The 18,911-nt window shown below is 39.4% G+C and overlaps 1 protein-coding gene across 3 annotated transcripts in view; it reads left to right on the top strand.

The window, feature by feature from the left end:
- The window catches only part of CLYBL (citrate lyase beta like), a 153,456-nt gene that overhangs the window by 28,101 nt on the left and 106,444 nt on the right, over positions 1 to 18,911 (top strand). The window contains exon 3 of one of the 3 annotated variants that reach the window (XM_027644690.1): positions 17,829 to 17,877. The exons of 1 other annotated variant lie outside the window; for it this stretch is intronic. In XM_027644690.1, the coding sequence (XP_027500491.1) occupies positions 17,829 to 17,877 (49 nt within the window). Of the gene's footprint in view, positions 1 to 14,975; positions 15,095 to 17,828; positions 17,878 to 18,911 lie in introns of those variants that run through there. One more of the 3 variants, XM_027644696.1, reaches the window with a different exon arrangement.

The following is an 18,911-nucleotide window of genomic DNA, read 5'->3' as shown; positions in this document are numbered from 1 at the left end:
TCTAATGGGTTTATGAGGATGTCAAAGGTCTAAGCAGAAAGAAAGTTGTGTATTTCCAGTAACCATCTATAGAGGAGAGGAGGTGCATGCTGAGGTCTGAAAGAGCAGTTATGTCAACCCCACTTTAGGAAAGAAATATGGAAATATAGTTTTATGGCCACATTGTAAATTATGGGGACAAAAGAGAACAGAGAACATGTGAAAGGGAATAAAAATATTTGTGTTACAGTATTGCTTACAATCAAGTAGTATAGAGTTGCAACAATGTCTTAATTAAGAATTGCCCTGAATTTGATCACCATATTCAAAAACATAAGTAACTCTTTACCACTGTAAACATGTATCGAGTAGCTCTTCTGTATGTCTTCGTGTTATACCTTGCTGAGCTCTTCTTTATGCTTTATATTGCCTTTTGTGAAAAGCATCACAAAGGTTCTTTCTAAAGAAAACAAACCAGGAGCTAGAACATTAAGAGTATACTACATATTTGACCAATCACTTTTATAAAGTCTGATGCAAGTCTTTAATCTGAGATCCTTGGAGAATGCTTTAGTTTTTAATATTTCTATGACCTTCTCCAGGGGACTGAAAAATTACTTTGAAGTATCAAAGTGGTGCATGGAGTTTTAGCTGTGTGATTCCCATTAAAGTCAGTAGGAGCCAGGTAGCTAAAACTCAACACAACTATGAAAACACACTCCTTGTGCAGTGTTAAGTAGTTAAGCAATTCTGTGACATGGCAGTGACATTTTACTGCATTTGCTGGCTTTATAGGTCCACTCAAGGCTTGTATTTTTACTGGAGTTTTACTGTTCAGTGAAAATAGTAAAGAATTATTCAAAAGCAGGTGTAGGCTATTCTACTAAAAGGCACAGCTGTTGGGAAAAGCTGGAAAATTACCTATATTTTTAATGTGAAATGGCAACATCTGTTTTGCAAACTCTGAGCTCATCACTTGCAGACTGGCCATACTGTAAGCATTTGTTTGAGGTGCCTGAAACTATTTTGCGTACCCTCAGCCCAGGACCAAAATCAGCCCTTGGTAACCCATGGTGCTGGCAGGTGATGGGGATTTCTCAGCTCAGCCATGCTCCTGTCAATAAGACAGTTGAACCAGTTCTTCCCAGAGGTACTGACAGGCAAAGCAACCATCCAGAAGAGAAGCCTGATCTAATTAATACAGTTTCTTTTTGAAATATCTCTACGTTTGTCTACATGTGTCTATGAAGTTTGATTTACACCAACGTGAGGCAAGAAATCAGCTGTTCTGTTCACCTTGCCTAAAATCAGAAAGGAGGATTTAAAGCTTCCAAATTTTGCGTTTCTCCGCAATGTTTGGTAACCATCTGGACAGCCTTCCACTGACATTCCTACCTGGGCCTGCCATGCCCTCACAAGCAAGGACCAGAGCTGTCTACCAGTGCTGCTGTCTGGTACATGCTCCTCCCTACAGTAGTGGCTCACAGATGTAGCTTCTGAGAGGACTCCTCCAAGTTGCAAGAGATGAGTAGAATACCCGATGATGTCATATAAGGTTCTTGAGGAAGTAAACTTAAAGCTATCCTATCTGTTTCATAGGCAGCACTGAAAAATCAAAATCAATTACTCCAGCGTATTGGGGCCTGAGTTCATAGTTTATCACCAATATGACACAGCCTACAATACTCAAAAGATAAATCTAGACATTACTATCTGACTACAGCTTCTTGATATGGCAAATGATATGCAGACATTTACATTTTCACCAAAAAATTGTGAAATGCATATAATGCATCACGTTACCTGAATAATACCGCAACTTTTATGCAGCTGGGAAAGTATATTTATATACTTTCCAGTTCAAGTTAAAGCATATCACATTTTGTAGCAACAAGTGCTTCGTCATTAATGTGGTCATTTCAGTTTTTCTCAAGCTGACTGAGAATTTTCCAGAATTAAGTAACACAGAAAGATAGTGGATAGTGTCCATGGACTAATATGTCCTTAATTCCCAAATTTTTGTTGTGTGAGTCTCAGCACAGTTTACCAGGATCTCCCCTAGTACTAAACAGGGATTTCAGTGGTGAAAGTAGTGTTAATTTGTCTTTAATATGGGCATATAGCTCCCGGAAGCTACAGGCTTCAGCATATAAAATGACAAAGCACAAACTCCAGAGATAAAAAATCCGTATCAAAGAGGAGTTCTGCAGTCCTTCTGTTTTGAAACAGGGTGCTGCATTTGGAAGTCATAGTGTTGACTTCCTTGGGTCCATCATTTATATGACATAGATGTTCTGAGCTTCCTTGGGTTCTTTCTAAATACGATTTTCAAACCCTTTGAGAAGACCATAGTGATGGTCTGACCTATACTGTAAGATACAGGCACAAGACCAAGCACTTGCTCAGTTTTCCTCCTCTGCTACCCCATGCATGTTTATACTGAACTGTTGGGAAATGTATAGTAATATTTATTGCTACATGATAATAGCGAGTAACTCTTCTCATATGGTTAATGTAAAATTTTGTTTCTGAAATTTTTAAACATCACAGTGCATGAGTGTGCATCTGTATTTGCATATTTAGTTCAATTACTAAAAAAATCTTGCCTTTGACTTGCAAAACATAGCAAACATTTGAAAAACAGAAGAAATAACAGTATCATTACGTTAGCTTTATTAGACTTTTCAGGCCTACAGATGTAAATAGAATATGATTTTATTTAATAGATTATTATTTTATTATTTATTTCTCTTTAATTGAGAAATTTTTTGTAGTATGCAGAGACTGAATTGAATTTTCATTACGTACCTAGTCAAGGACCAGTCCAAATAATTCTTTAAGCAGTTTAGAAAAAAAAAAATGCTCATTGAAGACTTGTTAAGTCGTGTGAGAATATGCATTAAATGCTTATCTCTCCTGTGGGTATGTAGGTATCAGCTACTTGGTTTACTGTGTGAGGTTTAATGCTTTTCTTCTAATTTCTAATGAACTTTACCACCAGACTACTTGATCATGACTAAGCCTATGAACAATGCAAATGGAATTGCCCCCTGATGGTGAGGAATGGGGCCCAGATGGCCCTTAAAAGGTGATAATTAGGAAATATAGCATATCTGAGTAGCTAGAAAGAGAGAAATTTGTTGAAGACAGTCAATCTGTTTGAAGCAATGGTCTTTCCCTTAATTATATAGATTTTCATTTAAGGCTGCTTTCAAGTAAATTTTCCCAGAAAATTTTATTTGCAACTGGAAACTAGAAACCACTGATTCTGCTTCTCCCTGTTTCATATTCTCTGTGGAAACTTTTTGTGTCATATTGTCTTCAAAATATGAGTGACAGGCTGGCTGTATATGTTGTCACAGTATTTTGGGTTGTAGGTATCCTTCTGCTGCAAAATGGCAGCAAAATGAGAAGCACCAGAGATATAGATATTGGTACGTTGTAAAACATATGTATTACCAGAATTCAACTGTAAATTCTGCTGGATGAGGGTTTGCTTGCTTCTAGAAAGATTTGTCACTGTTCTGAGCATTTCTTTGCCTTTTGGGGGTTTCATAAAAGCTCAGATTTTTATTTCTCTATTTAATTTTATAACTTTATTAAAACACTGTAATTTGGAAATATATTGTTTCTTTATATTATAGATCAGATAGTAATGAAATAGTACACAGGTCATTGAAGGGTTTCCAGTGTAGATCTCCCTTTACAGCTGCCTTATGAAACGAGGTTTTATGTTGATTGCATTTGCTGTGCTGTGAGAAAATTGCCAGTGGGGAAAGGACATCCTTCTGGGAGGATGTTACAGGGGAAAGAGACAAGTTACTGGTAAATCCACTACTATTAATTTTGTAAATTTAGTAAACTGTGTCCCTGAGAGTAATGTGACTCAAGCACATATCAGAGTTTCAGACAACAGGTAGATAGATGTAAAAGGAGAGCCATATCACAGATATTAGTTTTTTGAATATGAAATCTTGACTTGAATTCAAGTGTTGAACGCAAGCCTGTGACAAGTATTTAGCAGTAAAATCTGTTGTGATGGCCTGCTTGCCTCAAGCTTACATCATTATTCACCACGTCAGAAATAATTCTCCAAAACACAGGTTTGAAGCCTTGCAGACTGTGTTTTATTGCTGTGAGAGAGCATAGACTTGCTGACAAACTAGGGAGGGTCCTCCAGGAGGACTTTTTGTCCCATAAAATATTTAATTTTGTCTCATATTCTGTCTTTTAGGAGACAGTACAATGTTCTTACCCTGTCACATTGAAATAGAAATATAGGGCTCAGCAGCCACTGTATTGCCTGGGCCCAAAAGTGCTCTGATTGTCATTCTCTGTGTTAGCCTCCCCCTTATGTTATGTATTGTCCTCGGTTCTAAATGCATTTTCCTCAACTTCTCCTTGGCTGAATTGGGATCATTAAAAGGTCAAGTTTCCAAATCTTTAAATATCAATGCATTACTGGTTTCTCTTCTGCTTGACCATCCTCTTCTTGCTAGGAACCAAAATCTAGTGCTAAAGGAAAGCCAGCCTACTGAGAGGGAAGCTACAGGAAAATGTTTTTTTCCATAATGTCTTTTGATTTTTTTTCTTCCAAGTCTAAGGTACTCTAGTGAATAGGATGATATCTATTCAGTTGTTGCTTCTATGTCTAGAAATCTTATTGCAGAAAGTAAAAATGTTTTCAGGACTTTGAATACACTTATCTTGTTTGATGATGCAGCTAATATTAATGCTAGTACTAATAGGATGTGTAATTAAAAAGTAGTCTTTTTTGTCGGTTTGCTATAGGTTGATCTGACACTGTTGTAATGTATCTGTAAATTGCTCCTCAGGCAGATAGTGGTTTGTCCAGTTGTTTTTTTTTTTTTTTTTTTTAGTTAAGAGGTTTTTTAGTTAAGAGTTAAGAGTTTTGAAGCATGAAAGCAAAGTTTATGAAATTCTCTCATTTTTAGGAGAGTTTTAAAACTATTAGCTATTACATAGGATAAAATCTAAATTGTTAAGAATAGCTCTGACTGACAGTATTTAAATTCAAATCAGTATAACTTTAGGAAACGTGTGACTACTGAAGTGCCAAAAAAATACCAGCTGTAAGTGTGTGTGTGTGGGCGGAAAGAGTAAATAAACACAGCAGATTTTGTCCTCCCCACCTCACATATTAGAGTATACTGTAAATAAAAACGTAATTTCAGCAAGGCCTGTGGGATTCACCATGTGCCTGATTCAGGAGTGATCCAGACGCAGACCCCACCAATCAGCATCCATGTCTACAGCCAGATCCAGTGTGCAAGTGAGAGCAGTCACGACTAGAATTGTCTGTGGCCCTTGCATAATTTAGATGATTTTCTGAGTATTGGATTAGCACTGCGTATTTGGATAAAAGTAGTTTAGCACACACACAAAAGAGGATGTTGTTCTTCTTGATTGTGAGTTTTCCACGTGCTCAGCTTTACGCCCATCTTAAGCAACTAGCACGTCCAAATGGATGGAGTTAAAGGTGTGTAAAGAGAAAACAAAGGAGACAGACAGTTGATGTTTGCATGTAAGAAGCTGTTTGCCTGTTCATCACTTCCAGAAGTGACTTTCCATTTGTCAAGTCACATGGTTGCCTTCCAGGAGGCTCCCACCTTTCCTTCCTTCTGTGCTGCCTACTCCAGGAGGCTGTGCTCTCTTCCTTGCCATAAGTGAAGGCTTTGCTGCCACCTCGTTTTATCTCCCAAGTCTCCCATGTGCTGCATTTCTTTTTGTTCTGTCTGCTTTTAGCCAAATAAGCAAATCTCACCTGCTAGGCATGATGGCACTGCTTCCCAGCATTTCTGTAGGGTCAACATTTTGGGTTCCCCTCTGCTTTGAATGGAATAGTTGGGGTTATTCTGCTGCTCTTTTGCAGCTGGTTAAAAAAAAAATAGAAGGACTCTTACTGCCATTAATGTTGTATGTTATTCAAAAAGTTGTTGTAGTCTCTCTATCCATCCCAGCCTACCAAAAACCTTCCAGAATGTTCCAGATTCTGTCATTTTACAAGTAATTTATTGCAAGGTTAATTTTAAATGGCAGGAAGGAGAAGTCGGAGGTGGAGGGTTACTGCATGGCACTCTGATGCAATTCAGTGTGCTTGCTCTGTTTATTATAATTGATTGGGAATGGTTAAAGTACCTAACAGCTGCCTACTATATTGTGCTGATATTTATATGGTACTTTTATATTCTGTCTGAAACCATAAGCACAAAGGGTTTCTAAAGATTTAATATAAAACTTGCTTGTAAAATTCCAAGGTTTATAGCACAATTCATTTGATGCAGACCTGTTTGGTTTATGTGGGTGGATGCTACTTAACTCAGCGCGATCCTTTTCCATCTTTCTCTCACACAGAAAAACTCCACATTTTGAAAAGCTTAAAATCTTTTATCTTACTGAGACAAGCTTAACATCTCTTTGTAAGGAATTATTTCTAGAGTAGGTGACAGGTATACATGCAAGATTAATGTGGCATAGATATCCTGAAGTACTTTAAGTCACTTGGATAACCAGTGGCCGCTTTTCCTTAGCAGTTGAAACCTTTCGTTTAGGATTAACTCTTTAGTAGCTTACTTTTCCCCCCTTTCAAACAGACAGCCTATGGCTTGATCTAGGCCATGAAAACGGTGCAAACTTGCTCAGGACCATCTTTTCACTTTATCCAGTGACCACACTTGCCACGAGATGGGCCTCTTCCGATACTTTCTCCAAAGTTGAATTTATAGTTTCATATGTTTTACACCTAACCTTGGGTTTGTGGCTTGTGGTTTCCTGCTCTAGTTGGGGTAAACATAAGCCCTTTTCCTCCTAAGCCTGTGACCATTGGAAGGCTTTGTACCACCTTCATTCAGCTGTGCTGACCTGTCAGTGAAGGAGCATAATAAGCTGGGGGAAAATTTACAGCTCTCTCTAGTTATTGGCAAACATGAATGTCTCAAACACTTGCTCTGGAGCCTCTTCCACTACTGCTGTGGCTGCTTCTACAATTTCAATGACTTCCTGGGAGTCACTGTATTTCAGTCCCATAAATAACATTATTCTAATGCTGCCTTCTGCTCTGCTTATATTCTGATTAACTCAACTGGGAGCATGCAGAAGCTGAGCTGGTTGGGATGAACTGAAGGGACTGGGAGAAATAGAACAAGTGTATTAGTCCAAAATCGGTGGCTTTGCTAAGGGCAAAGGTGTGATGTGAATTTTTTCCAAGTCATTTCTGACTGCAGATGGTGGTGAGAGTGTCCTGGACATCTCCACCTCCCAGGACACTGGTCTTTCCCCAGCCCATAGTGTCTTGGGACTTGCCTTGCCTTCAGACTTAGTGTTTGACTGTGGAAGAACACCTTGCAACAAGTGGGCCAGCCCTGTCCCATGACAAACTGATTATGGCTGGGAAGCAAGTTTTCTTGGAGCAGTGTTAGCTGTGTATTGCACTGAGCATTAGTCCTACCTGATGCTATAACCTCACCCGGTTGCCTTGCTTTGGTGTTGTGCCTGCTGGGGCACTTGATCCTCTAATTCCCTCCCTGAATGAGGTTTCAATGAATTTACACCTGAAACATTAAAACCCACAAGGTTTTAACATGTATGGTAATAATGCTAAGAGTATTGTGGTTTTGAACAGTGTAGTTCCCACATTTCCAGGCTTTTCTGTGCTAGCAGATGGTCTTGAGATTTAGCATTTTTTAAAAGTTGTCATGTAGGTCTATGACTCTCAGAAAGTCAGGGTGAACAAAAGACAGCATACCATGTTTTATAATGCTGATAAATCCCAAAGCCACAGTTAGCATACTGAGTGTTAACAAAAATGAGAAGAGGCAAATGCCTCTATGAGTGTGGTTATTTGTGCTCATTTTTTTTCGTGGGCTGGATTTAGCTTCAATGAATGCATCAGTGTGGCAGGAGCATCAGAGGCACTCCCGGCCCCTTCCCACCCTTCCCACCCCTGGTCCGGATGTTATTACACAATGTTAAGCATATTCTTTCATGGGCATTTGCAAAAGAATAGAAAGATTACCTTATTTTCATGTCTATAGCCTGCATTACAGATAACTTGTGACCTGTTAGAAGTACTTATACTTGAAAATACGGCTGTGGTTAATCTGCACCCGCAGAAAAACCTGTATTAAATAAGGAATCAGAAGCAGGGTGGGATTAGAGAGAGAAAAAACTAGTTGGTCACATAGAAGGAGCTCTTGGGCCACTGGAAGAAGAGTAAACTCCCCATCACATGCATTCTCCTTATTTTGTTTTGATTTGTATTTGAACAGTTAAACCATGGATTGCATATATGAAAAGAGGAAACTAGGAATTCATGGTTTGGGAAAGGAGTACAGCTGCTTGCTTTAACACTGTGCTTCGTAGTGGGATATAAGGATTGCCTTCACTTTGCAAAGCAGTTGTGAGTTCAGATAGCTAATATACATCTGCTGAGCTCAGGTAAAAACACAGTGAAGAGGAGGCACTTCGGTTTTGTTCTGAGGTCATACCCTGACTCTACATGGAGTTAACCTTCTGACAAAAATGAAGTACCTAGTTTCCAGTGTCATTCTGCCTGCCAATATGTGCCATGCACAAGTTATTTCAGTGAGGGAAAAAAAAAAAAAGAGCAAGCTGCTTTTTTATCAGGGAGAAGCCTGAGGTGATGGAATCCTCAGCCTTACAAAAATATAAATGACCAGGCTTTGATTCCTGCAGCAGGTTTAAGGCTGATTATTTTAAGAACCATTGAAACCTGAAGCCGCAGCCCTCTGATTACAGTCCTAGTCTATATTTGACATAGTGCAGTAATGATTTCTAACATCTATTTTAGTTTGGATTTAGAGAGAGAGGCAACCTACACTGAAGTATATTACCATGCTCAGACTTGTGAGCATTGTGTAGGAGGTTTAAGTCAGATTATTTTAAGAACTTAACAAGCCTGAAACAGCATTTTTATGATTATAGCTTTCTCCCCCTATCCTTTCCACCCAGAACAGTAGTGAATTCTAACATCTCTTTTAGCTGGCTTTAGAGCGGAGCCAGCCTACACTGAATTGGCCTCTTTTGATGCTACAGTATTGACTGAGGGGAGGGACAGATGGAACAAAAATCCTAATTGCCCAAACTTACAATAGGTTCCCAGCAGCAGCCATCACAAAAGAAATGTTAATGCAGTAAAAGGTAAATGGAAGGAAGCTAAACCCAACTTGTGGACAATTCAAAACCTACATCAATTTATTTTAAACTGCTTCCTGCAGTTTGTGAACACCTTCCTTCTCATAGTAGAATTGTATTTGTTTTTACATTAGTCACTGCTCTGCAGAAGTCTTGTCATGCTTCTGCAATTTGTAAAGTAACTGGAAAATGCCATCTTGGGATGAGGAACAAATGACTTCCTATGGTCCAGGCCAACTCTGTTGAAGTTATTTGTTGCAAATGGTCAACTTGCCCTGCATAGTTTTCACAGCTGCAGCTGAACACTATCTTTTCTAGGAGTGAGACTTGAGGGTATCTGCAAGCACAACAGATGGCAGCAGTATTTTGATGTTTCAGCCTCAAAATGAGGGGGCAAAATGTCATTACTCATCCATCCATCCATCCATCCGTCCACCCGTCCATCTCACAACAATTCTGTTAATGTGTCATTCATCACATTTATATTTGCTGTGTTTTCTGTTCCATTTCCATTTTCTGATTCCCTTACCTATATGTCTACCTTTTAAAATGTAGCTCCTGTGGATGATGCTACAACTAATTAAGAGCATGCTGTAAACTTAAGAGTGCATTGCAAGAATCCGTGATCCACGCCATGAAAAGCTCCCCCTCATTAAACAGATTTTAATAGTTTCTTTGACTGACCATCACTACCTTTTCTAATAATGGGTACATCTCAGGATTGGTTTGCCAGTTCTCAGACTTCCAAAGTACGCATTAATTCAAGATACAAGTTTAACATACTTTTAGCCAGTGTAAAGAAACTGTAATGACAGAGCAAGCCCTCTTGTGTTAGACCAAATATTTACTATTTGGGAAAGTGATCCATTCTCTAAAGAAACATCAGTCATAAGTAATAAATATCTAATTTTCTAACTTTTTGGGGGATGATTTTCATAGACTATTTGGAGTCCACTGTTCTCCAGCTGATGGATACCTGCAATTACACTCTCAGGAGAAGCAAATACAACTGTCCTTTAAAATTAAAGTAACGTGGGAACTGCTCCATATTTAGCCTAGAAGATTTTAATTTTTTTTTCTACTGTGTTAATAAAAAAATCATTAACAGTAAGTTGACAAGGACCATACCTGGAAACTAAATCCTGTCATGACTGGCTTAGTACCGTATTGAATTTGGCAGTCAGGTTCCTCCCTGGTGTTCTCATGACCATACGTCACACCAACAAAATCTCTCACGTGGACGAGAGCTGCAGAGGACAAAGTGTTCAGCCAGTGGGCTGAAGGAAGATATTTCTGCGACTGTGTGTTTAATCAGAAGCTTTCTTAGTCTCTATACATACAATTTAAAGTACTCCGCCATAGAGATAGTTTTATAAAGAAAAACAAAGCTCTTAGATGCAACTGCATTTGTCCAGCTATGGGGTCATATTCAGTGACCTGCTCCTCTGCACCCAGAAGGAGGCAGTCAGAGTCTTGGAGACGGCTATTAATCAGAAAATGCTTACATGAACATACTTGTAGGATGATCTGTGATGCTTTTGTTGTGCAAAAAACCTCTGAAGTTATCAATATGGTTTGACATTATTTCGACATATTTTGGCAAAAAACATGGAAGTTCCAAGTGCACAAGTCAGACGCAGAGTTGGGCTTTGGGGCTTACCTGTACGTGCCTTGTCAGTAGTAAAAATGCTAAGTAATAAAGCTTCTAGAAGTTCCTGCAGAAAACCGTGCTGCAGCTCCCTGCAAGGCTCCTACCCTCCCTCCCAAGGTGCCAAGGTACAGTTGGTGTTTACCACTCTTGCTTTTTCCTTGCTACTCCAAAAGCCCCCCTCCACTCACATTACAGAATTGATGTTCATTTTGGCTCAGAAACCTTTGGTGGGATCATGATCAGTTGCTGCATCCAACATTTGTGACCATCGCTTTTGTTCTGGAAAACCTTTTAATTTCCCTCTCCATCCGCAGCCTGGTCTCAAGTGGGTGGATGGAGGAGGGTAACTGCCAGGTCCCTCCCTCCTATCCCTCATCCAGCTCCAGCTGGGTTCAAGATTTAGCTTTTAATTATAAAGTGCTTTTTCCCACCTCTGCCTGATTATTAACCCCTTCTTTACCTGACATGCGCATCACTTGTGGGAATGCTGTAAAAACACCAGCCTAGGGTCCCTAGGGAGATGTATCTGGTGGTGCTCAGCAGAGGGGTTTTCGTTAGCAGAAACATCTCCCCTTCTCCTGTTTCCCTTTCTGCCTTCTTTTCCAGGTGACAAGGAGTGAAACTTGGGTTCTTGTGAGCCCAATTACTTCCATCCTGTAGCCACCCTCTACTGTGGGGCACTTGGCTTCAATGCCTGGCAGCAGTGTCGCTTGCTGTTCCCGTCCACGGTAACAATTCAAGGTCTGTATGTTTAGTTATAAAAGTCAAAGGTTAAGTGATTTGGGAATAAAATGTCACTTAATGCGACAGAAACGCGACAGAACTGAACCCGCTGATGCTTGCATTACTCCTGGGGTTTTCTTTTCGCTTGCAGGCTCAATGTTAAGTAATTTTATTAACTGAGGAGGGGGAAACAAATTATTTACTAACATTTTTATCCTATTGTGAAATTTATTGCGTGTTGCTTCATAAGGTTTTGAAAGCAACACAGTTGTGAAGACAAGGAAGGTAAAAATGGAACATGTTTGATTTTTTTTCTTTTGGAGGTGTTATTTAAAACATTGTGCGATTAGTCAAAAAGATTAATTGTTGCTTGTGGCTAAACAGATGATAAATTTTAAAATTATATTATTACAGTGTGTCAGCATAAAAGCTCTGTGTCCCAAGTGTGTCGCCTTTTTATGTTTCTGTTGACAAGGTTCACGTTTTATAGCACGCTACCAGAAAGTGTTGACACATATTCAGATCACTGATTAAATGTTTTTAAAACGTGCCACTCAGAAACTAACCCTGATGGTCTTGGAGACAGGCATTTTAGAAGTCTGAATGCATTTCCCTTCATCAGTTAGGTTGTAACACAGTGAGCAGTATTAATTAACGATTCTCTTTTTTTCTTAAATTTCAGTACATTACTTAGGAACAGAGCTATTTATAATATATTTTTAGGCACATATTTTTAAGGTTGTCTTCAATATCATGTCACAAGTGTATGTTAAATAGTTACTTAGATGCTGAAATGGGCAAAAAATCGTTTTCTCATATAGGAGTTTGTGGAGGTGTTTTTTGCTTTTGCTTATTGTTAACATTTTGATTTGTCTGTCTTGAGACCATTGGATGATGTTAAAAAGTACAAGGCAGTGTGTTTGTAATTTCAAGTTGAGGTGCTCTCCTTACTTTGGAGATTTCACTCATTACGTGTTCCAAGTCCTGCAGTGTGATTTTCCAATTCAGATATTTTCTCCTGCATGGAATTACCTGGAGATGGATAAGCGTCCTGCAGACCCACTATTCAGGTTTACTCAACCTCTTTTTATTGTCTGGTGTCACAGGTTTCTGGGCAGTTCCCATGGCCTCTGCTTTCACAGAAGGGCTGCTTCTTCCCTCAGAAAACTCATAGGATAAAAAGCAAAACTGGTCCTGAAAGCACAGGTGGTTCCTCCCCAGACCTGCTCACTTTTGCAAATTCAGGCATCTTTGTAGTTTCTACTCTCATCTATTTTCTTTTCTTGGAAACAAAACGGCCCATTTGCAAGGATAACCATAGGTGTAGTATTACTTGGTTGTAAAAATCCCTCCTGTGACTTGTCACGTGTTTCAGCCTCCTGAGCCTGAGCTTAGCATGAGTATCCCAGCTCTTCCTCTGGGCAGCAGCTGCTGGGTAGCTCCTTCACAGACTGAAAATAATTAACTCTCATTAGAAAAATATTACTTTTCATTGGAGATATGCTGTGAAGCTTAACTTGATATTTTCCACTGGGTTTGAGATTTTTTTAGAGAGAAGATGTTACTGAAATATGAAACATGCCATCTATTAGTGTCCTTTCTCAGCATTTGTGACTCCAACCTGAGTGAAGCTGTAGTATTTCTGGAGTGAAAAGTTTAGTCAAGTAAGAGTATCAGGTTTACAAATTACCTTGCTATTTTATGGAATAAGAATGTTTAAAACACTGTAAATGTATCTATAATTATCTCATCTCTTGGTTCACTGGTAGATTTTATTGTCTATCAAACTCTACTCATATTATGAGTGCTGTCTCTATTCTGTTTTGTTGTCTTGCAATACAACTATTCAGAGAATTTTTTTTTTTCCTGGAAAACATTACTACAATTTTGGGCTAATGGGGAAGCTGACCGAGTAGAGAAGGAATTTTTAATTGCACTATTTAAAACCTTTTGCATACTTTGCTTCATCCATCATTAAAAAAAAATGTGGGGCTTCAGCTTCAGTTTCTCGTGAAAACTCCCTGTAAGCATTTTTAAATAAAAAATGTTTGAAAGAAGACTTCCTCCCATCTTTATGAATTGAAATAACCTATTGAGGGGGAAATAAGTCCTGTTTTATGTCTGTAAGTCCTGGAAAGCATCACATATAAGCTCAAATAGAGCAGATGAAAGAGACCTATCAATCTCCCTTCTGCTCTCTTGGTGATGTTGACCCGTCTCTTGTTTTCCTTTCCTGTTAGACTACTGAGGAGCATTTTTCTAGTGTCTGGACTGTGAAACAAACCTGTCCATGGGGCTGTGGTGCAGCCACGTGAACAGCAAGTCCCTCCAGTTGCCGCCTCACCTGGGAGCCACCCTTCTTGTTTTGCTCCTGCCATCTGGGGCTGCCACGCTTATGCTTGTCCTCTCTGCCAGCAGGAAAGTTGGTAGAGCTTGTACAACCCAGAGTAGTAGGAGTGTACTAAAGAGAGATAAATCATGATTTTACTCAAGAAGGTAGTTCAGCCCATCCTTGAGACAGCAGTGGTGAACCATCCCATGGGGAGATGCCTCTTTCCCTACAGACTTCCAAAAGGAAACAGGTGACTTGTGTGGGCTTGAGACCTTATATGTAGTTGACTAAAGAATTTTAGAAGGCACACTAGCAAAATCCCTGGTCTTTTAAATCAGTGACTTTTTTATTTCATTGAATTCAGTAGTGCCAATATAATTCACACAGAGTGCTCCGGAAAGTTCCTCTCTGACAGTCAGGTGAATGGCCGAGCACAGGGCACCTGAAACTGAACCTCCCATTTGGTGAAATGACATGGCTGACACAGAAATGCAGGATCAGTGACCTCAGCTTGGGGTTCCCCAGGATAAACAAGAAAGCATTACCTCAATATTGGCTTAATTTATATTTTTGAAAAACAAAATACCTTCCAAGCAGTAACAAATGGAGCCTTCACAGCACAAATAGACATGAAAATGCATCCATTGCTCTGCTCATGCTACAAAAAAGCCTGCACCCAAACTCCCAGTTGGGTATTATTTCCTGGATTTACTACAAAAAGAACAATGCATGTTTATTAAAAACAGAGTGGCTTTTAGCAGCAGCAGTAGCACCGCACACAATACACCAAAGCACAACAGGGGCCTTCTCCCGGCAATTGATGTGGAGAAGACCTTTGGCAGAGCAATATGGAAATTCACATTCAGTGGCTTGATTAATTTGGAGTTTGGAAGCCACCTTCCCGAGATGGATGACAGTAGCTTATTAAATAAATAAATAAGGAGCAAGCTGAAGTCGTGCTGGCGTTATAGCATCAGATTTATGTCATCTGCGCAGGCAGAAAAGGCCTTTGTGGCCGCTATTGTTCGGGCTGTCAGCAGAGGCCTTGGCAGCAGCCTTTTGTCGGGACTTGTGTCGGGGGTAATAACAGGGAGATGATGGCGGTTGGTCTGTTTGATGTAACCCAGTTTTATGGATGCCGGGGTTGGCATCCGCACATGCAGGCGGAAGAAAATAAGCGTGCCGGGGCGCTGGGCCTGCCTGCCCTCAGCTCCCCTCTGCAGCGGCTGGCTGAGGTAGGCACCGCCTGGGGTTCCCAGGGTTCAGCTCATGGCCTCAGGCTGTCACCCAGGGAGTTGAACCGGGAGGAAAGGTGTCCCTTGAGATGGCTTGTGTCTGCTCCCCACCACCACAGTTACCTCCTCCCCAGGCTCCAGAGCTGGGGAGCCTGCACGGGTGCTGTGGGAGTATCAGAAACAAGTGTGCCTAAATTTATGTGGAAGTAATTAAGAGTTGTTTGGTACAAATCAGAATAACACGATATATAATAGTAATCTGGCACACTCAGGCTAGAAGTGGATAGGAACATTAGAAAAAAATGCTGCACCACAGGTTACTATATGACATTTTTAGAAGGGTGAAGAAACCCTGATTTAACATCTTTTCAGGAGATGCAATCTGCAATCCGTTGGTTTTTGCTAAGATCTTTGTAATTCTTTTCAACCTGATATTTTAATGTCTTATCCTAAAAAGCAGAAGATTTTAAAAAACAAAATGTTCTTTGGAGTGCTGTGTGATTCATTTTCTCTACAGAAACATAAAAGAGGTTTATGTTGCTCACGTGGGAGTCACTTTGCTCTTCCACACTAAACATGAAAAGTAGATAGATCACTGCAAGTCATCAAAAAATGTGAGCACGCTTGAGCTGAAGGTAGAAGATAAAAAAGAAGACTCTCAGTTTAGAACCAACTCTAAGAGCAACCCACTTTATTATGCCACAAAACCAATATCATTGGGTAAAAAATTAAAGAATATTTGGTACCCACTGAGAGTACCTGTCCAGTCTGAGCTCTGTGGCTGCAGATGAGTTTGTGTGAGGACTGAACAGTTGCCATTCAATTGGAGGTCTCAGTTTTCAATTTGCAGGCAGAACGTGAAAGTCATTTAAACTCCACTACTGCAGAACTGAATAACAGTGAATTTATTATAAAGACTTCTTGAACTTCCTACTTTGGCATTGCTTCACAGGAAAGTAATTAAAAGTGAACTGAGTTTGAAATCTGTGAGCCCAATGAGAAAGACTCTTCATCTAGAAGCTTTTTTTTTTTGGGGGGGGGGGGGCAAGGACATTAAGAACAAAGTCATCAAGTTTCCTACTTTTTTGAGGAGTAGATTTTACACACGTATAAATTTTATGGTACACAAGTAAGAGGTTCACAGTATTCAAACAAACAAACAAACAATAACCCTGGACAAACTCAAGTCTTAGTGCATCTCGTGTCATTGCTAACTACATGCTAAAGAGATTTGTCAGGGTGGAATTGCAGCACAGGAGTTTGCTATAAAATCCACTGCATAGAATTTAATCTCCTTTGTGTAATAAAAAAATCTGTAAAAATACTGACCATTATTCTGGATTTTGCCCAAATTTTAGTCTTTTTGGAAACAGGGGTGTTAATTCTTTGTGTATGCATGTAATGGAGAAAAGTGTTTTCTTGAACCATCTTGAACCAACTCTTAAATTCGAGGGGGAGCTGAATGTAAAGAAGTACATTTTACTGACTAATACTGTCTCATTAGCTATATGTATACTCCAGCTGGGCCACTTTGAATGAGGATTTCAGTGTTTGATATGGTCAGTGATGTTACTGAAATTGCATGGCATTGATTTGGTAAGAACTGAGATCTGTAATAATGTAATTTCATTTAAGAAACTGCACATTCTGTTCACCTTTATGTGGCTGGCTGAGCTCAGTGTAAGCAGTGCCAATTTGCTTTGAAAAACTATGTAGATTGGTAGAACAGAACTGCTGTGATAAGCTAAGAAGGTCCATACTACATGAAACATTTAAAATTTAAGGGCTAAACATTATAGGTAACCATACAAGTCAATTTAGCCTGAATCTTGTAAATTCGAGTTATATATCTGTAACTTTGGAATGTATTTTATTAGTATTACATATATCCTTACATGGCTTTTGATTAACTCCTGCACACACACCATTGGCTTCTTAAAGTGGTTGATTGTGGCCTTGGTGCAGTGAACACTGCATTGGCAACTTTAATGGGGACAAGTTTTCATCCACAGTAACCTTCTAGAAACAGAAAATCCTGTTTCTAAGAGGTTTTCTTCACTTCTGCGTGACTTCAGTTGGTGAATTGAGAGCTTCAGATATTTCAAAAGAAGCAGACCTCATTTTGCAGGATTTATCTACCCTAAATTACCCATGTAAAAACCCCAGAAAAACAACAAGAACCCCAAAATTGTTTTTGAAACATCCTTCTGCTGTACATTGTGTGACTTCTCCTTATCTCTGGAGATACTCTTTTGTGTGCTCAGTTGTGAGTGCAAATTAACATTAGACAATGTCTTTAGGTGGTATTCAAAGTATTTGAAAGATATTATGGCATTTGTCAAAAGTAGGACACCCTGTCATGGTTTGGACTGACAGAAAATAATACACCAAAACCTGGAATGCTTTTTGGAGTGAAACAAAGCACATATTTTCATCTTGCAAAAGTATCAAGAGCGCTTTCTAACCCATTCAAATATTACTCATCTACCGCTGCTGTAAAGATGAATATAGGCCAGACAATCCCTCTTATTACCAGTGTAACCATCAAACACCTGCACACATAAGAGATTTAGCTTGAGTTTGGCAGGCTTTGGACATACCATTTTCTGAAAGTCTGTGATTATCATTGATTTAGCCATGCAGTCTCATAGATAGAAAATGTATTTAAACAAGGTGCTTCTCTTTAAATGCATACCAGAAGTTAGCTGATAGTATTTCGGTTTTTCCTGTTTAGTCATGGAAAGCAGTGGGGTTTTTACCAGAGCAGTGGTTTATCAAGAATGGTGGGTATGTGGGTTTCTAAAATGTTCTCCTTTGATAAAATGTTCAGTTTTGTTTTCTGCTCTTAAATTAACTGTATGGCTCTGGCATCCTTCCATCAGTCTTTTCAAATCTCCTTTTTTTCTCTCTATTTGACTGCATTTCCTTTTATAACATTTAATTTGGTAGGATTTACTCCTATCTTGTTTGCTTGTTCATAGTAAATAATTCCAGTTACATTTCTTAGGGGAGGGCAAATATTTTTGGGTGAGTATCTGATCCCCCAGGTACTGAGATCACCATTTCAGTTAAAGCCTGCATTCTTAAGCAGCCCTTAGAGTGCAGTCAGATATATATTCCAGGAAACTGAGTTTGTTCCACTAGTTGGATGCAAAAACAGAGCAAAACTGTTACCTTGACATTTCCTCTGTAGTTTCCTGCACCCCTCTCATCTGGCCAATCTGACTGAGTTTTATTAGGAAGAAAAATTTAGCAGCTACTAATTGGTATTAAAATCTTTTTGCTAAAACTGTATTCCAGGTCCTTGATGTTAAGGGACTAGAAGAAAAATTAAATTCCAAAACTCCTCTTTGACCCATACATTAAGATACCTGAAGACCCAAGCAACCCATAATTCATGGGGAACTAGTCTGAGAAGTAATGACTGCTGCAGGTGTGTACACCAACTGTCAAAATGTAACTCTGAATCAGAAAACTGTGGTTAAAACAATACACTTGGAGATCTTCCTACCACTGTTTTGTAATGTGCTGAAGTGTTTTTTGCTTATTTCTGAGCTAAGTTTCTGGATCGTAACCAGATCTTCCAAAAGAGAATGAAAAAGAGAGAAACCTTTTCGGAGTTTGCCCTGACCTATAAAAGCACTGCTCTGCAGGAGTTACAAATGGCTTTCTGGCTAAGTTCAGCTGAAAGGGCCTCTACTTTTGTCTCCAGCTCTGACAATAGCTGTGGAGAAGAATGTCTTCTTTAAAAGTTCTGGGGATCAAGCTGAACCTTCAGCTGCCAGAGTTTTGTCTTTCCTCTTCCCTGCAACCCCCC

Source organism: Corapipo altera, unplaced genomic scaffold (assembly GCF_003945725.1).
Source record: "Corapipo altera isolate COAL_440 unplaced genomic scaffold, ASM394572v1 0, whole genome shotgun sequence".
In the NCBI taxonomy this organism is placed as follows: domain Eukaryota; kingdom Metazoa; phylum Chordata; class Aves; order Passeriformes; family Pipridae; genus Corapipo; species Corapipo altera.
This window is presented reverse-complemented; position numbering and strand designations above follow the sequence as displayed.